A 25145-nucleotide genomic window follows, 5' to 3' on the forward strand; every position below is an offset into this window, starting at 1 on the left:
AAGGCTTTAGCAAGCAATACCCTACGAGCAGAATCCATCCCAGGCTATTTCTGCAAATAAAGTTTTATTGAGATGCTGCCACAGCCATCCATATTGGCTGTATCTGTTTCCACACTGTGACAGCAGAAACCTAGCCACCAACAAATTGTATGTAGTTACTGTCTAACTCTTTACGGAGTAAGTCACACCATTGCCTATGCTTTTTAATGTCATGTTCCAGCAATCGTTGCCAAGAACTATAAAGGACTCTGTAGCTGTTTTCTTCCAACAGTTTTCTAGTTTAACATCTTATATCTAAGCCTTTAAGCCAAGTTCACTTGATTTTGGTGTGTCATATAAGATACTGGTAGTGGTGGATAGGCAGATGAAGGGATAGTCAGCATCACTAGTGATCAAGGAAGCAAAACTAAAACTACATTGAGAAACTACATCACACCTGTTAGGATGCCCATCAAAGAAAGAAAAACAACAGAAAAGTACAAGAGCTGTTGATGTTGAGAAGTTGAAACCTATCTTAGTTCTCTTTCTTGTTATTAGGATAAAATGCCAGACAAAAACAACTTAAAGGAGAAAGGATTTATTTGGCTCATGATTCAAGGACAGAGCTCATCACTTCAGGTCAGTCACAGTTGTAGGGGCTTAGAGAACCTAGTCACACCCATAGTCAAGAGCAAAGAGCAATGAATTAATGCATGCATGCTAGTGCTCAGCTTACTTTCTCCATTCTTACACAACCCAGAAGCCCCTTCCTAGGGAATGGTGCCACCCACAGTAGGCAGGTCTTCACACTTTAATTCATGTGATCAAGATACCCATTGGCTAACCTGACTTGGACAATCTGACTGAGACTTTCTTTCTAGATGATTCTAGATTGTGTCAACAATTAAACTCTTGTGCAGTGTTGGTGGAAACATAACATGGGCCAGCTGCATGGGAAAGAATGTGCGGGTTCTTAAAGGGTTAAAAATAAAAATGCTATATGATTCAGCCATTTCTGGGTACTTATCCATTAGAATTAAAAGCAGAATCTTAGGGAAATAGTAGCACTCCTCCATCCATCACAGCATAATTCATAATACCCAAAATATGGCAACAACCTAACCTCCCACCAACAGTTCCGTGGCTAAAGAAAATGTGCTGTGTCCACACAACAGAATGTTATTTGGAATAAAAGAAGAAGGAAATCCTATTGTTGACTACATCATAGACCATCTAGACATCCATGCTAGTTGTGACAGAACAAACTCTTGACAGTCCTATAGCTAGAGGTCAAACTCACAGAAGCGAAACATGGAATGACGATTTCCAGGGGTGTGCAAAAGGAAAATTGGCAGCTGCTGAACAATGTGCAGTGTGTTTCAGTGATGTGAGGCAAATCAATTCTCAGGATGTGGTACATAGCCACGTGCAGATGACAAGCATGTCCACCATGCACCTTTAAAATCATGTTAAGAAGGTAGACTTTGTGCTATATGTTTCTTACCACAATAAATACTTCATATATAAGGAACTAGGGGCTAGAAAGATATAGCTCAGCCATGTAAATTGCTTGCCTTGCAAGCTCAAGAACCTGAGTTTATTCCCCAGAATTCATCACATTAAGACAAAAACTAAAATTAAAAATGCCAGGCGAGGCAGCATACATTTGTAATCCCGGTGCTAGGGAGGTAGAGACAGATGGGTCCTTGCAGCTTGCTGGCCAGCTAGCCTAGCCTACTTGGCATCTTCTAGGCCACTGTGTGCTGGTTAAAATATGTCAACTTGACAAAAGCTATAGCCATCTGAGAAGAGGGAACCTCAATTGAGAAAATGCCTCCATAAGGTTGGGCTGTAGGGCAGCCTGTAGAGCATTTTCTTCATTAGTGATTGATGTGCGGAGGGCCCAGCCCATTGAGGGTATAGAACCCTGGGCTGGTGGTTCTGGGTTCTCTAAGAAAACAGGCTAAGCACACCATGGAGAGCAGGCCAGTAAGCAGCACCCTTCCATGGCCTTTGCATCAATTCCTGCCTCCAGGTTCCTATCCTATTTGAGTTCCTGTCCTAATTTCCTTCCATGACGAACAGTGATGTAGAAGCATGAGTCAAATAAACCCTTTCCTCTCCAACCTGCTTCTGGTCAGGTGCTTTAGCACAACAATAGTAACCCTGATTAAAACACCTTGTCTTTAAAAACGAAAAAAGTAGACAGTGCCTGAGGAACAACATAACTCCACACCCCATGCACATATGTGCACATGTACTTGCACACACACAAACATACAAAGAGTATTAAGTGTCTGTGAGCTCCTTTTCATAACTATAAGAACATTTTTGTGAGTCTGGGGATATAGCTCAGTTGAGAAATTGCTTGCCTTGCATATACAAAGCCCTGGGTTTGATCCCACACCTACAAAAAGGACCTTACTATGACAACGTGAGACTGTCCTGGGTAGTATTGTTCCAACTCTTTGCTCTCCCAGCAGATCTTTTATCAATCAAGGGGGATAATGCATGGCTCTACATGCCCCCTTGCTCTATAAAGTGAGGTGTCATTTACACAGACAAAAATCCAAAGCAAGTCTCATGAAATTATCTATAATTATTTTGTAATTTGCGAATAGTGCAATTATCTTCCAATAGCATCATAAAAAGCAAACATGAAAGTTATTTTACAGATGTAATTAAGCTGGCAGTGTTTTCCTTTCTTGCCTGGATGGGGGTTGAGGTTAAGATTTCATATTCTAAAATTGTTTCTTCGGAGACAGTAACATTTAAATGCCTTTACAGAAATGTCAAGGCACCCTTTACAGTAGTTGCCAAAGATTCCTAAATTGTACTGTTTGAATTAAAAGGCATTCCTTCCAAAAGAGAAGGTCTCAGGGAAATGAGGCGGCCACCTCCTGCTGATAATTAATTCAGGCAAACAAATTAGTCCAGGGCACTAAGCCCAGGGCCTGAAAACTTAGGATAGTCCAAGAAATTAAAAAAAAAAAAAAAAAAAAAGGATGAAGATGTGGTTCCTGGGAGCAAGGACATTTGCTGCACAACCATAGGGACCTGAGTTTGGATCCTAGCACCCACATTAAAAAAAGTCCAGTGTGACAGTGCATACTTGTAACCTCAGTACTGCGGGGCAGGGACAGACAGGGTTTACTGGAGTTTGTGGACCACCAGCCTAGCTCCAGGGTCAGTGAGAGTTCCTGTCTCAGGAAAATCAAGCAGAGAGTCATGAGGCAGAACACCTACCTGGAGGGCATGCGCACAGGCAGGTAGGCAAGCCCTTACAGCATCAGCTATACCGGTTGCTCAGTGAGCTCCAGAGATTTGCCTGTCTTGCCCTTGCCTACCCGCTCAATGCTTGGGCTACAGATACCTGCTGTTTGCTGTTCTTGGCTCTTTCCATGAGGGCTGGGGATCTGAACTCTGGTCCTCAAGCATGTGCAGCAAGCCCCTTTTCAACCAAGTCATCTCCTCAGCCTTGCAATGTGAAGTCACCACCCCCACACTCAACTGATCTCTGTCTCATGCTCTGGCACCGTCTGAAATCTTCAGCGGAGTTCTTCACACCTCTTCCCCAACCACAACAGAATCCTGGAGGTTGAAGCTGTAGCTGTAGTGTTCACAACCATGCCAACAGCTTCCTGGATGGGAAATCTACCAAATCATCACAGTTTGACTGGATCCAAAATCCTGTTTACAGCTCACGTGTGCCTAGGACATTCCAGGAGCCCCAGGGCCCCCACACACAAGGCTATATAACAAGATCTCTACCTGCAAGGTTCTCAAAGTCCAGTAGCATTGGTGTCAGGCCCTGTGGTCATTTGAATGAGAATAGCCCTTATAGGGTTATACATTTGAATGTTCTCTCCCTAGTAAGTAGACTGTTTAGGAAGGATTAATCTGTGTGGTCTTTTTGGAAGAGGTGTGTCACTGTGAGTGGGCTCTGAGGCTTCCAAAGCCCACACCAGGCCGTTTCTTTTCCTACTTCATGTCTGAGGATCAGGATGTAAGCTCTCAGCTACTGGTCCACTGCGATGTCTGCCTGCCACCATGCTCCCCTATCTTGAGAGTCATGGGCTGATCTTCCAAAATGGTAAACAAGCCTCGATTAAACGCTTTATGTCGTGAGCAAGCTTGGTATCTCTTCACAGCAATAGAATAATAACTAAGACAGGCCCTTGCTGTGTGTGCTGTTGAATCTTCATTAACCAAAAGGAAGTATGTAGCTCGGTTAGTAGGCTGCTTTGTCTAACATGCACAAAGCCCTGGATCCACCCCCAAAACCGCATGGATCAGCAGGCATGGTACACACTATCAACATTGGAGAGGCAGAGGCAGGAAGATCTAAGAAGCTTAAAGTCATCCTCAACTACCCAGTGAAGGCCAGCCTAGGCCTAGTGAGACCCTACACAGTGAGTTCAAGGCCAGCCTAGACCTAAAGAGACCTTTCCCAAAAACAAGTCACCACCACCAGCACAAAAGGGGGACACAACCCCTCTCAATTCATAGAGAAGAAATTAAGAGTCAAAGGGGTAAAGAAATTATCAATGTCATAAATCGTAAGTGCTCTTCCAATCTCCCCATGTTGTCCCAAAACACATGGCCTAGTATGACTATTTGCTCTGGCAGCCATAGCAAAACAGCATGGACTAGATCGATTAAGTAACAGAAGCTTAATTCTCATAGTTCCACAAAATGGAACTCCAAGACCAAGGGCATCGAGTTGATTCCTCTTAGCTTTTCTTGTGTTCCCACAAGACTTTTCCTCTGCCTGTGAACACTGCTGAGGTACTTCATTATAGCTACTGTATTGCAGCCTTACCCTTGGGACCTGGTTGAACTTTAATAATGTGTGTGTGTGTGTGCGTGTGTGTGCGCGCGCGCGCGCGCACACACACACGCACATATGCACATGCTCAAACATGTATTATGTGTTCATGCATGTGCATGCATATATGAGAATGCACATGTTTACATATACAAGGCCAGAAGTCAACCTAGGATGTCATTCCTCAATGCTGCTTACCTTGTTTTTTGAGACAGGGTTATCTGGTTAGTCAGTAAACCCCAGGAATCCATCCATCTCAATCCCTAGAACTGTGTGAGTCATCGATTGGGTTCTGAGCTTCCAGCTCAGGCCCTCATGTTTCCACAGCAAGCATTTTACATGGGAGCTGTCTCCCTAGCTCCTTTAATCACCTCTAGGGCAATCATAGACAATCACACTGGAGTCAGAACTTCAAAACCTGAACATGGGGGGGGCATATAATTCAGTTTATAACATCCCAATTTAGGGTTTCCTAATCATGCCTCTGCAGTACTCTCTCCCCTTATGTCAAGTTTTAGTGTTTGCAGTTTCCTTGGCCCACATTAGATTATGCCCTAAAATATTTACATGGAAAGTTACAGAACTAGACAGTAAGGTATAAATCGCATGCCCTTCTCAGTAGCATGATAAAGTCCCAGATCATCTCTCTTCATCCTGTGTGGGACATGAGTCACGCCTGTGTACCATGCCAAACCCCATGGAACTACCCAGTCTCTGACTCTGTAAGTTGCAAATCTAGGGACTCTGCCTACCATAGTTGAACACTATTTGGAAGAAATGTTGTATTCGACTGAAGATATACAGAATTTTCTTCTTGTTTTACTCCCTAAATAATACAACAAAACAACTACATAGTGTTTAGCTAACATTGGGAACTATAAAACATCCAGAGATGGTTTAAACATACAAAAGGAAGCACATAGATCGTACGCAAATACAATATCACTTCCTACAAGCACTTGGGTATCCCCAGATCTTGGATGTAATATGTGTATGCTGGAATCATACCCTGCAGACACTGAAAGATGATCATTTAGAAAGAGTTTAATACATGGTATCAGGCCATCTGCCGGGGACTCAAAATATATTCAAATATAAGTGGGGGAGGCAGAAAACAGGACACCGCATTGATCTTTTGGAGCCTAGCAAGCTTCATTGTCGGGTGCTTTCCCGTGAACTGTAAAGTGTCAGACACACCCTTGACTTCTGGTCACTGGATTTAATTAGCATTCTTACTCCAGATACAATGACCAAAGTGTTTCCAGTCATTGTCTGGCAGAAGAATTTGAGAACCACCATCCTCAGTAAATCATATAAGGTGAGGATGATTTGAAATGAGCTAAGTACATGTGGTTTTCAGACTGTTACAAAATGTAAACATGAAATTTATCAGAGAAGAGACTTATTAGCAGTCCCCAAATTTCATCCACCACTGAAATCTGGTTATATCACCCGAGTGACCCTCCCTGGCAAAGCTGTTTTACCAAGAGGACTAAATTTACACCAAACAATGGAAATAGGTTGAGAGTAAGCTAGTGCACCTATTGGTGGGTCTGAGGTACTGGGCCATCTATTGTAGTTTTGCCACCAGGCTGAATGTAATAGTAACTCTTATCGAGTTAACTGTATTGAGAGATGTCTCCAGGATAAGTAAAGCATGCATGCAGGAGAACATTGTCAGAGAAGGTGGACGAGGAAAAGAATAACTGAAGGAAAATAACTGACCCAAATGTGACTGAAAGCATTTCTAAGGTGGAGGACCTACAGGACTGAAAAAGGAAACAGTGTCTTAGTCGCTATTCTATTGCTGTGAAGAGATCATGGCAACTCGTATGAAAAAAAGCATTTAATTGGGGTTCGCTCAGAGTTTCATAGGGTTAGTCCATGACTATGTTGACATATGGCATTGAAGCAATAGCTGAGAGCTATATCCTGATCCATGGGTGGTGGGGGGTGAGGGAAGGAGGGAGGGAGAGGGAGAGAGGGGGAAGAGGAAGAAGAAGAAGAGGGAGCTTTTGAAACTTCAAAACCCACACCCAATGATACAGTTTCTTCAATAAAGCCACACCTCCTAATCCTTTCAAAGAGTTCCACTCCCTAGTGAGCAAGCATTCAACTATACGAGTCTATGGAGGCCATTTTCATTCAAACCGTCACACATAGGAAGCCAGCCACTACAAGCAAGCTCTACCTAAGAAGGTGAATTTACTGTTCCTGCCACTGCAGGACAAGATGAACATCAGACTGCAATTTCTTCAGTGTCTTAATGCAGTCCATACCAGTGAACCCTCCAAGAAATTTCTAGATCTTCAGCGTCTGTGTGGGGCTACATAAAGTGGCTCTTTGAACTGAATGAAGCCAGTGAGTTCTCTGCTTCTCCTGCATGCTAACAGCCATTTTGGACTATCCATCTTCCAGTTGTACAAGCCAATCTAACAAATCCCTCTAATGAACACACACACACACACACACACACACACACACACACACACACACACTGCTGGTGCTGTACCTAATAGAGAACACTGAGAACTAGGGGTGCTCTGGCCTCATCCACTCCAGCAAACAGTCTAGTGTTTTCCAGAAAGGGCTTTGCCTGCTTTTCAGACAAGAAGACCAGAGCCCACCATGAGTGACTAGCTCAGTAGCTCGACACAGATGTGGTGGGCTCTGACCAGAAGAAGAGAGGGCTCGAAGCACCTGCTGCTCCCCTGGGAAGCAGGACCTCCTGCTGCCAGTTCCTCTCCTCCCCGCACAGGCTCCGATCAGTTAAACACCAATTGAAGATGGCTGCAGCCTACACTGTTTACTCCTTAGTTCTTTTCCTCACCCGAGCCATCACGTTGTCACCCTCTGAAAGATCCAAAATCCTGAGGCTCTAGTTGTAGCCAGATGACTCTCACACGTTGTGTGACAAATTCCAGCAACTCATCCATTCCTGTTGCCTTGGGGGAAGAAGGGGGCGATCTGTGCTTCATGCTGCCTGAAAGAAAGAAACCTGGCAAGATTGTCCCATCCCAGCAACCATATGCTCGGGCCAAGCAGGCCAAGACATGCTGCTCAGACCCCAGCTCCCACCGAATTCAGGGCAAAGGCAGCTTGAAAGAACTACTTTTTACCTGTTTTTACTTTGTAGTCAAGCTGCAGTAAATGAGGCGTGAGTTAAAGAGAGGTTTCTTTAAGGTCTGACTATGTTTTCCCTCTTTTCTGGGTGAGTAGATAAATGTGAACATCCACGGCTTGGATTCAAGTCTAGGCCAGTTCCCAGGAGGTCAAATCCTCCACTCCACCCATGGTAGCTAAGAGGTGTAAGCATGGAGGACATAATCCTATTATGTTCAGAGAAGTGACTGTGAGCTTTCAAATTCCTGTGAAACTCACTGGTGGCGGGGAGCCCTGGGGGATGCTGGGCAATGCCTACACTTTACAGGCAGAGATCATCTCTTCAAAACCTTGGTGTGAGAGAGACCACTGACGAGGCTGCCAGGATGAACACAGGATTCTAACAAGGATGCTGGTGGCGCCCGAGCATCGCTAAGCTACTTAAAAGGTAAACCAAAAGTACCCATGATGGATATGGCCTGAGGGTGGGAAGGAAAGTGTGAGAGTCATACCAGGCTCCTGCCTTGTTCTATACTGAATTCCTGCACCATCATTCAGAGGGCTGTAAGAGAGGACATTTACTCAGGCCGATTTCTGTCCTACAACTGGCAAACACAGTCACCTCTCATTAGGAGGAAGAGGCTGAAGGAAGTGAAGGAGCAGGAATGAATACAGAGCAGGTTCTAGAAGCTAACCTTAAGGGAGCGAAAGGGACTAACAGTTTCTCTCAGAAGACAGAAATGACCTTAAGAAAACAATGAGTTTGTTTCCATGATTATTTTGCTGAATTTATTGCCAAAACCTCAACAGAGATGCTAAAGGGATGGATCCTGCTACAGCTTGTGGGAAAAGTAGAGCGGGCAAGATGGCTGCATAGGTAGGGTCGCTTTCCTCTGACCCCCACAGATGATGTGGCATGTGTACCCAAGTGTACTATGTGCCCATGTGTACACACACACTAATAAAAAAATTATGTAAAAGCAAGAAGCAGAGGTGGAAGAGCATCAGAGCATGGGAGAGAGGGGAGAGATCCCTAGGATGCATAGGGACGGGGCTGAGCAGGGGCACAAGGACACTGAAGATGTCAAGGTGAAGTCAGAAACAGGCCAAAAGAAAACAGACAGAAAAGCCCTGAGTGATAAGACAGAACAGAAATTAATCAAGAACATGACAAAATGACAGCAGGCAGGGAGCAGAGTGCCCCAGAGCAATGTCAGGGGCTCTAAAGATCTGTAACACCTCCTGGTATGATGGACCTTGGGCACTGTCTTTGGAGGGCCACCTGAAGAGGCAGGTAAAGGGGGGGGGGGGGTGGAGTTTCTGAGTTTGAGAGGTGTTCAGATACTGTAGGATTCCTGGTTCCCAAGTTACTGTTTGTGAATAAAATGGTACTTGATACCACTCCCATATTTTTCTATATGTCAGTGCCGAGTGTTGAGGACTTTTAGCCCACCAGGTGTGATTGCAGCTAAGTCCCAGTGAGTGATTGACATCTTCTATGAAGGTCACTCATGGGAATCTGCAACAAAGGACATGTGTAATAGGAAGAGGCTTCTGACCTGTCACCAAGATGTCATGCCCTTGACCCTACCCATAAGGTTTAGACCAAAGGGATGCACATAGCAGTCTGTGATGCAGAATAAGCACCTGATCCATTTGCCGTGTGACCATGTGGCCCAAGATGCAAATATTATCTAAACAGACAACCTAGGTGTCCTGCTCCTGGCTCTCACACACTGCACATCTGAATGCTAGAAGATTCTAATGCTATCAGATTTTGTATGTCCAGTTTTATGTTGAGGACTTTGATCCACTTGGACTTGAACTTTGTGCAAGGTGATAGACAGAGATCAATTTGCATTCTTCTACACACAGACATCCAGGTAGACAAGCACCATTTGTTGAAGATGCTTTCGTTTTTTCCATTGTATAGTTTTGACTTCTTTTGTCAAATCAAGTGTCCATAGGTATATGGGTTTACTTCTGGATCTTCGTTCGATTCCATTGATCAACCTGTCTGTTTTTATGCCAGTACCATTCAGTTTATATTACTATTGCTCGTAACACAGCTTGAGTTCAGGGATGGTGATATTTCCAAAAGTTCTTTTATTGCACAGGATTGTTTTAGATAACCTGGATTTTTGTTTTTCCATATGAAGTTGAGTATTGTTCTTTCAATATCTGTACAGAATTGTGGTGGAATTTTGACGGGAATTGGATATGTAGATTGCTTTTGGTAGGGTAGCCATTTTTTTTTACCTTGAACACATTGGCACAGAACTTCTTGAACAGAACACAAACAGCTCAGACACTAAGATCAAAAATTAATAAATGGGACCTCATGAAACTGAAAATCTTCTGTAAGGCAGAGGATACCATCAAAAGGACAAAATGGCAGCCTACGGAAAAGGAAACTATTTTTACCAACTCTATATCTGACAGAGAAATGATATCCAAAATATATAAAGAACTCAAGAAACTAGACATCAACAACCCAAATAACCCAATTAAAAAATGGGGTTCAGAGTCAAACAGAGAATTCTTGACAGAAGAATCTCTAACGGCCAAGAAGCACATAAAGAAATGTTCAGCATCCTTAGTCATGAGGGAAATGCAAATCAAATGTAAGATTCTTACACCATCAGAATGGCTAAGATCAAAATGGCCAAGACCAAAAATTCAAGTGACAGATTATGATATCAAGGATGTAGAGCAAGGGGGACACTCCTCCCTTGCTGGTGGGGGTGCAAACTTGTATAGTCACTTTGGAATTCAATTCGGCAGTTTCTCAGAAATTGGGGAATAGATCTACCTCAAGATTCAGCTATAATACTCCTGGGCATAGAACCAAGAGAAGATCTGCCATACCACAAGGGCACTTGCTCAACTATGTTCATGACAGTTTCATTTGTGATAGCCAGAAGCTGGCTCATCCAAAGAGTAGATAAAGAAAACGTGGAATATTTACACAATGGAGTATTATTTAGCTAGTAAAAACAATGACATCATGAAATTTGCAGACAAGTGGATGGAATAGAAAAGATCATCCTGAGTGAGGTAACCCAGCCCTAGAATGACAAACACGGTATGTACTCACTTACAAGTGGATAGTAGTCACAAAGTACAGGATAGCCATGCTACAAACCACAGACTCAAAGAAGCTAAATAACAAGGAGGGACCAAGGTGGACACCTGAATCTTACTTAGAAGGGAAAATAGATTAGACTAATAGTCTAGGAGTAGAGGGGGGAGAGAAGTGAGGAGAGGGGGAGGTGAACAGGAGGTATGAGGCAAGAGGGATGTCCTGAGAGAGACAACTGGATTGGAAGGGGGCATTTGTGGGATAATGGAAACTCTCAGGAGTCTATGAGGGTGGCCCTAGTAGCTTAGACTCCTAGCAATGGGGATATGGAGCCTGACTGGACCATCTCTTTAAACCATACAAGACTTCCAATGAAGAGATGGGAACACTAACCCAGCCACAAAACCTTCGACCCACAATTTGTCCTACCTACAAGATGTGCAGGGGGTAAAAGAGCAGAGTTTGTGGGAAGGGTCAATCAATGACTAGCCCAGCTTGAGACCCGTGCCGTGAGTGGGAGCCCACTCCTGACATCATTAATATTCTGCTATCCTTGCAGATAAGAGCCTAGCAGAACTGCCATCAGAGAAGCTTCGCCTAGCAACTAAAAGAAACTCATACAGAGCCCCATAGCCGAACATTCAGTGGAGCTTGGAAAATCCTGTACAAGAGGGGGAGGAAGGAGCCAGAGGATCCAGGACGCCACAAGAAAACCTACAGAATCAATTAATCTCGGCCCATATGGGCTCATAAGAGACTGAACTGACAACCAAGAAACATGAATCAAATGGACCTAGGCTCTGCACGTATGTGGCAGTTGTGCAGCTGGGACTTCATGAGGACTCCTAAAGTGGGAGCAGAGGCTGTCTCCGACTATACTGCCTGCCTCTGGATCCATTCCACTAACTGGGCTCTCTTGTCTAGCCTCAATAGAAGAAGATGCACCTGGTCTTGTGGCAACTTGACGTGCCAAGGCTGGTTGACATCCACGGGAGGCTTCTTCTCTGAGAAGGGAAGGAGTGGTGGATTGTGAGGAGATATGGAGAAACTTGGAGAAGAGGAAGAGGGGAAGCTGAGATTGGAATGTAAAGTAAATAATTTAATGATAAAAATATATTCAAAGAATTCTATTGCTCTAAAAGATCACATCACATAGGCAGCAAAGGCTGCCCCCCGACCCCTACTGAAAAAGAAAAGACAATACTAACTCAGCACTCCACTGTACCTGGCTGGGTGGCTCAGCTCTCAAACTAGCAGCAAAGGCCAGGAGTTTCCTACTAGGAGACGTGATTATCTTTGACTTTTTCAAAGCCCACCTTTCCACAGCGGCATCACCTGAGAGTAACTTCAGGGGTGGGTCTGGTTTCCTGCTTGGAAGTAGAATTTTGGACTCGCTGCTAAACACCAGAACCCAAGTTCTTTGTTTTCTCTTTACAATGGTTCATTTTCTGCTCCTTAGGATGCAGATTAGTAAACAGAGAAGACGTCTGGTGAAATTGGGTGAATTAAATTTGCTAAAAAAAATGAAGTCATAGGGCAGAGTAACCTTTGCATTCATAAAGGCAGAAGAGTCTTTTTTTCCTTTCCATACATGTGGTTTGATCAAATATGCATTAAAATGCCTGGGAAAACATTTTCCAAAACTGACAATGATTTGCTTTAATATACTTAAATAAACTTGTCCACATTTTCTAATTTTCTGTAACAGACATATGCTATTTGTATAATGAAGGATATTATCATCCACACTTTCTGGATATCATGCACGTAGTAGGACAAATTCAAATAGTGGTTTGCCTTGTAAGGGAAATGATGACTACATTCTATGGCTAATCCCTGACTGGACAGTAAGACGACAGGAAATTACGAGGCAAGGCCTGACTTCAGTAAGGACTAAAGACACAAGATGAAAGAATTACCCAAGTCTATAAAGAGAAGGAAAAGCCTTATTCGGATACAGGGAGCAACCATCACTCTAGGAGGCATTACTGGTAAAGAAAACACTTTTCAAAACAAAACTCATACTATCCAATCAGTAGGGAAGTTTTGTTTAAAATTCAGAAGTTTCTCCAGATTAAGCGTATAGATTGTAAATCATATTTGAGGGGGAAATGGTGACAGCACTGTGCTAGAGCAAGCCAGCATAGATCTGTCTGTGGTAGCAAACAGCGCTCTCCTCCCAGAACACAACACGTCAGGACAAAGAGCCCTGTCGGAGATGTCACCGCTGAGGACGTGTAGATGGCCCAGTGTGGATACGAAGAGCACTGGGAGTCACCGTGAGTTCTGCAGTGAAGCTGCCTCCCAGAAGCACATGTAGATGTAAAGATGATTCATCTTAAACATGATTGTCATCTTGAAAATTGTTCTGGTAAGATGTTGATGTAAACATTGATCGAAAAGCCTTCTCTCAGGATTTCCTGAAGGCAACGTAGGTTAACTAGGTTACAACCTAGTCACATACAAAAAAGAAATACACGCAATCCTTTTTTTTTCTTTCCCTCTTATGAATTTCATGTTGCTTTTGGCCACTAGAGGGTGGATTCTAGCTACGATGATCTACACTGGCTATGTGGGGGAGGGGTTTCTTAAAAATTTAATCACAGAGGTATCATAAAAAGATGCCTGTTATGAAAAGAATATGTGGTACCAGAAGAAAAGGATCCAACCAGCAAACTGCATTTAAAGAAGGAATACTATTCCCTTTAATAATGAAACTAGATACTCAGATATTCCTTTACCTCCATTCACAAACAAATTCACCAGTATATTCTTTGAGTATTGGAAGGAATACTGCAAGGAATGGCATTCATTGTAAAGCAAACCATTCACCTTATGGACTCTGTAAAGATCACTGTTCAAAGGAGATACCTCAAAGTGTAGCCAACACAGGAGGATTTGGGTAGAGATCATGATGAGACTGTCTTATACAAAATGACTTGAAAGATGATTCTGCTATGGCTTGGCTTAAAGTTTAGGCAACGACAATGGAGAAATCAGATATAGAAGATTTCTGCTAGAAGTTTCTGACTGAGTAGTATTCCAGCTAAGAAGCTGGATCAACGGGTTGGGGATTTAGCTCAGTGGTAGAGCACTTGCCTAGCAAGCGCAAGGCCCTGGGTTCGGTCCTCAGCTCCGGAAAAAAAAAAAAAAAAGAAGAAGAAGCTGGATCAACATAGAGAACTGATAATGGAGGTTGCAGTGTGAGGAACCAGGTGATGAGGTATCCACACAAATTCTGTGTGTCTGTCTGTCTGTCTGTGTCTCTGTGTCTTTGTGTGTGTCTCTGTGTGTGTCTATATGTGTATGTCTGTATTTGTGTGTGTGTGTGTGTGTGTGTGTGTGTGCCTGTATGTGTGTATATCTGTGTGTGTCTGTCTGTATCGGTGTGTCTATGTGTATGTGTCTGTGTGTGTATGTGTCTGCCTGTGTGTGTGTCCGATGTGTGTGTGTCTGTGTATATGTGTGTATACACATAGGATTAAGGCATTTTTCAAATGTTTGATTTATTTCACAATTAAAGCTCGTTTGAATTTACTGCCTTAACAGTAATTTGAGCAGTCCTAACAGTAAAATCTGAAATCTGAAATGCTCCCAAAACTTGGAATATTCTCAGAATCAGCATTAGAGCACAAGTCATAAATTTCTCATGTGACCTCACATGATGGGTTACAGGAGAAGTGCACAAAATTATTATTACAAGATATTATATAAGGTTATCTCTAGTCTGCTCTAAAAATATGAACATAAATGAATTTTGTGTTTAGACTGGGATCTTTCTCATTATGTATCTGCAAATATTCCGAAATCCAAAGACATCTTAAATCTGAAACGTATTTAGTCCCAAGAATTTGGGGTGTGAGCTACTCAGCCCTTACACTTCAATCTATCTACACTCAGCACACTGCCGTACTGGTTCTCATGATGCAATGCCCAAGTAACAGTTTTACCTGGGAATGGTGTTACAATACATGTTTTTGGGTTCTGCTGAGACCTCAAAAACTCTCAAGGTGGGGCCCAAGCCTCTTGATGTACAACTGGTGTGATGGATGGCTTGACTTGCCACCTTAGCACCACCCAGCATCACCTGTAAAGAGAGGATCTGTGAATGATGTCTACAGTGAGTTGGCCTGTGTACTTGTCTGCAGGTAACTGTCTTAAACTAAGGTAGCTGACAGATACAGGAAGACCCAACTCACTGTGGGGGGCACCAGTTCGTAGGAACTAGCTGAGCACAAGCTAGCTGAGGACCAAGCATTTACTCTTTCTGCTCTTGACCATGGCTGTGGTGTGAACTGCTGTCTTAGACTTCCCTTAGTGGTGGTTGAGGAAAAGATCCCAGATGGCCAGAAACTCAGACAGGCTATATCTGACTTTCAGAGGCACAGCCTTGGCTAAAGATTATCATAGAGATATTTCAGCCAACAAAACTGCCTTTAGGTAATTGGATTAGAAAGAAAATTTCAAATTTAAGTAAACGGGCACCAAGTCCTCTTGCACTCTGCTCCAATTGCCAATATTGAATTAAAGACACACAAGACATCACACACATGTCTAAGAAGTCACAAAGCAGGGACGCTCAAAGGGACGTCGTTGTTTGCTGACTACAGACTCTGGGAGAGCATGTGGTTGGTAAATATAAAGAATGGAACTTGTTGGAAAGGCAGCAGGAGATAAAGTACAACCAATGTAGAGTTAGGAGGGGTGAACAGGAATTGGTTCCTGGATGCCCATTAACCTTAGCCTTGAAACCTCTTCTCAAGGAACCAAAGAAAACAGTTTTGTTTTTCTTCCTTTCTTCCAAAAGTTTATTTTATAGAGGGGATATTTTATGAGGTGTGTGTTACTGTATGCATGTCTGTGCATGCCCACATGCACATGCATGTAATGTGTGCTGATCTGACCCTGAGACTATCCCAGGCAAATGGAACATTTGCAAACAGGAAGTGGCAACTTGTACAAAGTTCATGGAAGGCCAGCAAGGTGCCTCAACTTTAAGGCTTGATGGCAGGTTCCTGACTTCGAATGCTGGCCTCTGATCTCTACACATCTGCTATGGCACACAGGTTCGCATACACAGAAGAAACAAATGCAATTTTGCCCTTGATTTTAAAACTAAAAAGTGCATTATATTAGGACCAGTCCTCTGCTCCTACTCTGGATACCCAGCTGTCAAGTGAAGAAGCCAGCACTCAAGATACTGGTCCTGTGACCCCCCACTCCAGATTACAGTCAAACAGTAAGAGGGGGTCACTCAGGATCAGCTGACTTGCCAGCTAACCACAAAAGCCTATGTGGGCGCTGGCCCTGCTGTCCAGAGCAAAAAACGAAGAGACTCCAGCTAAACCCACCCCAAGTCATCCCATAGAATTATAAATAAATTATGGATGGCAACTTTCAGCCAACAAGTTTCACAGTGGTTTGCTTTGCAGCAATGACTGATACAAGGGTTTTGTTTTCCAGGAACAATGCCTAACTTAAAGGAGTGAGACCACCCAGACAGAAAAGCGTTCCAGTGCCGAGGAACTGGCAGGAAAGGAAGGCGATTTTAGGGAGTGGTTGGTAAAGAAGAGCTTTTCTAAAACTGCAGCCTGGGCCCCAATTCCTCCTTAGTCCAGACCTTTTCAGTTGCTGCTTCTCCATCCTTGTGATTTTTTTTTTAATCTGTGCCATTAAAACTATCTGGGGTTGAAGAAATGGTTTGGTAAAGATCACTTAGTGTTCTTCTAGAAGACTGGGGTTGATTCCCAGCACCTACATGGCAGTGCACAATTGTCCTGAACTCCAGTTCCAGGGATCCAATGCCCTTTCTGACCTCCACAAGAATTAGGCATACATGCAGTGCACATACATACATGTAGGCAAAACATTCACACATAAAATAAAAAATCAACTAATCCTTTTTTTTTTTACAAAAAAAAATGATCTGGAATGAGAAAAATGATATGAAATGTGTCATTAAGACTAAAGTCCAGGAGCTGAACTCAGAAGTTAGGAACCCTGGCTGTTTTTCCAGAGGAAGAGGTGAATTCGATTCCCAGCACCCAAAGGGCTGCACAAATCCATCCATCGCTTCAGTTCCACGGGACCCAGTGCCCTCTTTGACCTCCATGAGCACCAGGCATGCTGTACACAGACATACATTCAAGCAAAACACTCACACATTACAATATACAAATCTGTTTTAAGGATCTGTTAGTCAATTCCTATGAAGCCAAATGGAATTTTAAAAAGATAACTGTGGTGTCGAACAGGGAGTAATGGGTGAGGGGGGCAGGGCACAATGTCCTATAATCACCATGGAGCTCAGATTGGTCTATATGAATAAAAGAAGAAAAAAAGCAAGCAAGCAAGGAAGGAAGGAAGGAAGGAAGGAAGGAAGGAAGGAAGGAAGGAAGGAGGGAGGGATGGAGGGAGCGAGCGAGCTATGTGTCAATTTTTCCCAGGCTAACTTGACTGCTCTGAATCTTCATTAAAATGGAGGCAATTTTGTAAAAGCATCAGCTTCTACAATGAGCTTTAAAATCAAAAAGCAATGGGCCTGGTGAGGAACAAGAGGGGAAATGCAGGGCATAGTCCTCAGGTCTTTGTATGAATTCAAATCACCAAAGAATCTTCAAGTACATTAAAGGCCAGAGGACTGGAAAAACAGGGCATGCAGAAGAGTATTCATGTTTGTTTTCTAACTCTCATGTGGACTCTGGATCAGGTTATCATCAATCACAAGACGGATGTCACAAATGACACCCATAGTTGCAGGGTCTCCAACGATGAGGTTCCAAGGTCCAGAAGAGCCACTGTCACTGACAAGATGGGCACTCATTTCTACAGAAGACTTGCTGTGGGAAGCTTAGGACACCAAAGCTTGTTTCGAGGTAGAAAACTAAAAATAACAAAAGTAGGAAGAGAAAAGAACATTTCAAAACTGTAAAAAAGGATACACATCAAGGGAGTCTGTGGTTCCCAATAACCAATGCAGAAGACTTTCAGGGACTTAGAAGGCAAGAAAAATTAAGAATATCAAGGACCCTAGAAGTGAGAAATGCCAATCAAGAGAAACTCCCAGAGCTGATAGGGTAGTGCATCTGTCTGTCAGGTGGCTGTATCTGCAGGCTCTGAGTCACAGAAAGGAAGGCTCCTTTACTTAAGTGTACCTAGCACACATCAGACCATATGCAGTCATAAATTCCCAATCCAACATCCATTGGCATTGATTACCAAGCAGCATACGGATGGGTCTTCAAAGACAGGATAGAAGTCAGGGAAGGGGTCCTATCCATTCACAAGTGTTCTATTCCATGTCATGTTAGATTTGGACACCTCTGTGCCTGGATGTAAGAACTTCTACTAAGAGTCACTCATTGCCACTAGGTCAAGTCCACCCTTAAGCCAGGTGTCCACATTTTCAGGCTAAGTGCTAAGACAGAAGAGTCTGAGAATTTGTCCTTGTGATTGTTCAGCCACAGTAAGAGGCCAAGGTCACAGCTAATATAGGAGTATAAGTTCTTAACTTTCAGTAAGTCAAACCTTTGGTCATGAAGAGTGGGAATGTAATGTTGAGCAAATGCAGATTAAACTGAAGCTTCTGTCACTTCTACTTCTGGGCATCCGACTCTACAAACCTTGGTTTCTTGAAGAGAAAACAGGTCAGATGTTTGTCACAGCAACTGGAAGGAGTAAGTTTCAGAGATGGAAGCAAATGAAGGCACATTCAGCCTGGACAAGGTCACTGAGGTCACTGCCCCAATCCCCAGAGCAAGTCCATGTGGCTTGCAATTCCATGCGCTGAGTTGAAGGAGTTACAAAGACAACTAACATTTAAAAACTCCAGCTAAAATTTTCATTTTTCAGTCAGTATCACCCTCAAAGAATGAAGATGACCGTTTAACCCTGATTTTATTTACCCTGAGGTCTTTATTGACTACATTCAAATCTTTGTTTCATCCCGGTCTAGTAGAGCCAAGGGCAGAGAGATGGCAGCCCTGGGTCTCCCGATGTAAAGATTTGGTGAACCAAGAAATGCTTTTCTTACAAAGCCCTGTCTAGGCCCCTGGCCCTTAACTATTAATCACCTTAGTCACAGAGGGTCATGAGCAAGATGGAAGCGATCCTTTAATCCTTGGATAATTTGGTAGGTGCATGCAACTGGTGAGGAAGAAACTGGGAATGGGGCTGACAGTAGAAACTGAGCAACGATAATATTGAGCATCTTATTGTTGCATGGTTACCTTGGCCTTGTTTTATTGCTGGAGACTGAACCTACATCTTCATGCCTGGCCTGCCAAGCAAGTGCTCTACCACTGAGCTATAAATATCTTCAGCCCTGTTTTCACTTTTTTCTGTTTTGTTTCTTTTTGAAACTGAGGTTGTTTGCCCAAGTAAGCCTTGAATTTGTGATTTTCATGTCTTTGCCTCACCCCAAATAGCTGGGACGATAATATTTATCTCTTAATGTCTTAGACAAAATTCGGATGTGGTCCTGCTTCGTCTTACTCTGCCATGGCCTCTGAGTAACACTTAATATCCTCATGCTTGTCCCATTGTCCAACGGGAGACAGTAGGACTCCATGCCTCATGCACTAAGCCAGCTCCTAACAAGTCCAAGAATCTATCTGCAAGTGCCAGGCAAGCTTCAGATGTCGGTGGCTCTTCTCCCAAGCACTTAGTTCCGTCAGCATTTCCAAGTAGAGATTTAAACTGTTTTTGATTATTTGTGCGTGTTTGCTTTGATTTGGTTTTTTGGTGTTAACAGGTTATAAATAGTGAGGCAGATCTCCATGGATGAATCTGCATCTGAGTAAACAAGGCTTCCTTCATTCCTTCCTTCCTTCCTTTTTGAGACCAGATGGCTACACACACACAAAAAAACACACAAACACACACCTACACACGCACACACATGCATATACACAAACACACACATGCATATACACAAACACACACATACATATACACAAACACACACATACACTCATACACACCTACACACACAGACACACATGTATACACATATACATACACCTACACAGACAAATACACACATACATACATATAAACACATACATACATATATACATACATACACACACATATACACACATTCACATAAATACACACACACACACACACACACACACACACACACTACATTTTGGAGTATGAAGCAAGAGTGTCAAAGGACTGGTAGCCTGAGATGTATATCTACACAATCTGTAGCTCTCACATACAATCTATACCGCTCATGAACAAGGAGCAGGAGCAGATCACAGTGTGTCAATACAAAAACTGTCTTCATCCCAGTAAACCAGAGGAAGTTCCCTGCTTAACAAAGATAAAGTTGTCCACTGTACTCATTCCAGAATCTGTGCATCCAGACACTCATTAGTGAGCTAAATGCCTTCCTATCTCTCTATCCTTGTTGCTGTTCACACTATGAATACCCTAACCATTAAGTCTTATCTTTATTCTGTTTCCAGGCAGTGCTGTCAGAATACTGATGTGCTCAGGCCTGCTGCTATCAGAATACTGAATATCACAATAGGAAGCAATATCAGTTGTGTTTCAGAGGCCACCCAGAGATGCAGCCTACCTACAGGTAAGGCGAATGTGAAGATAGAAAAAAAATAGTATCTGAGTCCTATAATGGTATGGCTTTTTAAGCCAATAGCAGAAGAATTTTGTTTGGAACGAGTCTGATTCATTTGCTTTTCAATTTCCATCTGGATGACATCATGCAATTGCTGGCCCCTTAGTGGTGAAGAATTGGCTGGCAAATATAGCTAACACCCAATTCAGATCTAGGGGCCTAGTTGACTGGCATTGAGTTGACTGTCATGAGAGATTCATTATTCGTAAAAATTTAATTTGATATACATATTTGCATGCAAACTACTCCAATGCCTTGTACCTTCAGTTCTTTATGATCGCTCCCCCTGCAGTGGCAGTGTTCACAAGCAAGTGGCGAGTCCTCACTCAAATGCATTAGAGGCCCAAGTCAGGCAAAAGAGAGCTGAACCCGGTTCCTTCCTGTCAGCCACTGCATCTAGTACTGGTCCTCCACAGCACTGACTCTCTAAAATACCATCTAAAAGATGTCACTGTTCTACAAGAGTCCTAAGATGTCGTGGCACCACCAGCAAGTGCCACAGTGTGCCCTTGGCACGTTCAGACCTAATAGATGCAGCATCTCCAAGGCCTCGCTTCTCCAGCCTCTGGGAGATTTCAATTTGCAGTGTTTTACAGAATGAGTGGCCTGTCACTTAAAACTGTCACTGGAAGCTGACATTTCAGCCATTACTGAGTGGTGACATTTTATTATTTAGTATTGAAACACCATCAGGAACCAGGGGAACAGTAAGCTAAAATTGAAGCTTGAAAATCAGACACCTGACACATCTCATTTGCGGTAATGAGAATGGCGTGTTTATCTTTTTTTTCTTTCTCAGATGAGAACTAATTGCCAATCTGGTATGATTTCAATCTGCTGCCATTTATGAAACAGGATCTGTTTGCTCTCTATAAAGACGATCCAGCCCTCCACTCTGCAGCCAGACACCCAATTTCACCCAGTCTTACAAGATTCAACTATTATGCAAACGAGTGGTAAAGCAATTACATGCTCTAAAAAAAAAAAATAAAAATTAAGATGAGAAATTTCCCATTCACAGACCTGTCATGTTCACTTCTTAAAAATGTAAATTCCTGCCAGATGTTGAAAGGCCTTTTGCATTTCGGTCACGTGACCATCTGAGAGCGTATTCCCTGTGGAAGCAACTGGATGTTCCAAATTTGATGAGTGAGCTCTCGTGGAATCCCAGGACCCCACTGGAGGCTGCATAACAGATGAAGGTATTATGGAATGGAAGATGTTTTCTGTGGGATTCACGGCTACATGGGGATAGTGCTGGACCACAGGTGACTAGTGATCTAAGTGTTCACATGGAGACGAATGCAGCTTTAACAGAAAAGACAGAAGAGTGTAAAATATAAATGGGAGAGGTCTCGGTCCACTGTGCCTCAAAGGATGCTACTGGCAACCCCTGAATGGTAAGAAAGGTTTGAAAGAGTAGCTCAACACACCACCAACAGAGGGACTTCACTGAATCTGAATCCTCCCTACAGCTTTTTACCCAAAGAGGAAACTGAGGATCAGGAATGCTCTGTAAATGTTTTCATGTTCATAGTGAGAGACAGAGACAGAGAGACAAACACAGAGAAACAGAGACAGAATAACTACATTTCACTTATAAATTTAAAAATATGAGCTAATATGCATAGGAAAGAAAATAATTCTGGAGAGAAAATGAGGCTATTTTCTGGCCTATCTTGCTTCGTATTCTCTGAGAAGCTCATAGGGAGAAAAGCTCTCTGGGGCAGGTAATAGAATATGGAGAAGTTCCTGACAGCAAGATTTCACTTCCAGTTGTTCCTGACAACTGGTACTATGACATCTTCAGCAAGCTTGAGCACAGTGAGCCCTGGTCATGCCATGAGGGGGACCTGGTTCTGTTCAGCATAATGGCACCTTGTTTGGTCTGCACACACCACACTGTCCTGTGATATGCTTTCCATGTGGGGAATGGTACAGCCCTGCGCAACCTCCTTCCTCAGCTTTCAACTGCGGTGCCCATGGGCTTGGGCTCCCACCCATGAAGAACAGGCCCTCCAGGAGAGGCAGGTCAACAGACCCAGAGAAGAGAGAGACATCACACAGGGAAGTAAGGATACTTCACTTCAAGGTTTACAAGGAACCCCCAAATATTACTGTCATCATTACTCGCACCTGTCTAGTTGGCTAGTGGAGGGATTCATGTTACTCCACATAATGAAACTCGAAAGGCATTTTCTCTTAGATGGTATTGAACTTGCATCACTGGTCTCTGAGTAGAGCTGATGGAACTCACCCCACCTCTTGGAAGCCTGAAGCCCAAAGACTCAGGTTCTTGCAAAGGAAGGGTTTTAGCTTCAAAGCACAACTCAGACATTGTGCCTGGGTTTGCAGCCTGCCAGCTTCCCCAGCGAATTCTGGACTTGCTAGTCCCCACAATTGCATGAGCCAGTTACTTAAAATAAACCTCTGTGTGTGTCTCTCCCGCTTCTCTGGAGAATCCTAACACGGTTACCAAGCAGATTAAACAGCCCCTCCTCTGTACTGCAGAGCATAGAAGAAAGGAGAACTTGGCAAAATATCAGCCGCTTAGAAAATCAGAGAAGGAAGAGTCTATGTGCAAAAAGCTTTGCGTCACCTTTCGAAAGCTTAGCTGTGTTTCCCAGTAACACTTTTAATTGATTTGTGAGAATGAGATGAGGCCTTTGGAAGTCCTGAGCCAAGCACTGGGGCCTTAGAGCCAGCAGCAGTGGGGTTGGAATCTGGGCTCGGGTTCTCTAATGTGGGAGAGGCCACAAGTAGAGAGTGAATGTCAATAGGCGATCCAGGTAAACGTTGCCTGGAAAGGTCCAAGAATGCAACAATTCCAGCTAAGAACACAGGAAGACTGCCCTTAGTCAGCAATGGCCCAGGGGTAAAGTTGTTGATTCAAATCTATGGAAACGCATATACAAAATTCTCTCACCGCTTGGGGGAGAGTGTCGCCTGTCACTCGCATATCACACATCACTGAAGGTTGGAGAAACATCTGGAACAATGCACCACAGACGATCTCATCACTGTGCAAACATGACTGAGAGTGTTCTCACACATGCTAAAATGGGTAGGACATCCAGAGGCTACTTAACCCCTATGGACCAGCAATGTAGATGCAGTATGTCAACACAATACCTCTATGAGGAATGTCACTGCGCCACATTGCGAAGATGAGGAAAGTGATATTGTGGATGATTTTGGAACTCAGGAGAGACAAGCTCAATCCCTGAAGAGAAATGGAGTAACAGCGAACAGGCATCCCAGGACTTGAGCATAGCCAGGGGTCAGTTAAAGCAAGTACTGGCTAGACTCACTCAGGGTCACATGTGGGGACTTGTGCTGCTGGGAAGTAATATAGAGACTTAGCTCATGCAAGGGTAGAAACATGGGCATAAGGGCAATGAGAGAAGGAAAGAGCTCCCCACACGCTCTTTGCAGACACACTAGTAGACTGGAAAACACGAATAAGAATCAGGCATCACTCTGACTTCTGGGTTTCAAGACTTCTGCAATCTATGTATTGGTAACATGAATGCAAAGGATTTTGGGAAAGTAAGTGAGGACGCTATTGAATGTTTACAGAAGAAGACAGGTGTGGCATGCTTGCACAGGCAGCAAGGGTTTTAATAGAGAGGGAAATAATAAACAGACTGCATTGTGCTTTCTCTGGACACTAAAACTGTGTTAGAAGATTCAGTCCTATTTGAAAGTCTTCATTCCACCTTCTTGTGCTCTCTAATTTTCTCACGATGAGTGTGAATGGCCCGTGGGCCAAAGAAAAGGCATGCTTAAAGCTCTACCCAGAGTAAGTCAGTAGAGTAGGTAGGCACAGCCGAGAGGAATTCGTTTCTACGCGTATCACACTCTGCAGGCTGACCTTTGCTCAGACGCAAAGACCAACTACCAAGTCTTCTAGGACAAGCTTTGCTGTCTACATGGAGAACCAACCTGGATCACAGAGGCACTTGTAGCTGGTGCCCACGCTACGGCACATGCCATGAGCACACGGGCTGAGGGCACAGAAGTCCACAAGCTGGGCACATGTAGGCCCTGTGAAGCCCGGGCTGCAGCTGCAGGTGAAGTGCACACCATCCACGTAGCAGGTGCCATTGTTCTGGCATGGAGAAGACATGCAGGGGTCCACCTTCTCTTCACAAGCCGAGCCGAAATACCCTGTGGGGAAGCACAGAAGGGCTTTTACATTTCAGAACATTTAAAACATCTGAAATCTTTTAAAGGGCTAGAGATGCAGCTCAGTAAGTAGAGGAAGCTGCCTACCATGGACTAAGCCCTTAATTCAATCCCCAGCACTGAGTAAACCAACAATATAGGCCTTATATGCCCAGGACCAAGGAGGCAGAGGCAGGAGCTTCAGAAGTTCAAGGCTATCTACAGGTACAAGGTTTTGGGACACATGGGATATATGAGACTCTGTCTCAAAGAATAATTGTTTTTGAAAACTTAAATATGCTTGCCTCAATAATTAATTAAGATTTGTCACAGCCCACTAA

The 25145-nt window shown here is 43.5% G+C and overlaps 1 protein-coding gene across 1 annotated transcript in view; it reads right to left on the reverse strand.

Moving 5' to 3' along the window:
- Window positions 1–25145, reverse strand: part of Dner (delta/notch like EGF repeat containing) — a 279772-nt gene that overhangs the window by 42341 nt on the left and 212286 nt on the right. Inside the window, exon 8 of the mRNA XM_032901487.1 lies at window positions 24583–24807. Coding sequence (XP_032757378.1) covers window positions 24583–24807 — 225 coding nt within the window. The remainder of the gene's footprint in view (window positions 1–24582; window positions 24808–25145) is intronic.

The sequence above is a fragment of the Rattus rattus genome, chromosome 4 (assembly GCF_011064425.1).
Source record: "Rattus rattus isolate New Zealand chromosome 4, Rrattus_CSIRO_v1, whole genome shotgun sequence".
Taxonomy (NCBI): Eukaryota; Metazoa; Chordata; class Mammalia; order Rodentia; family Muridae; genus Rattus; species Rattus rattus.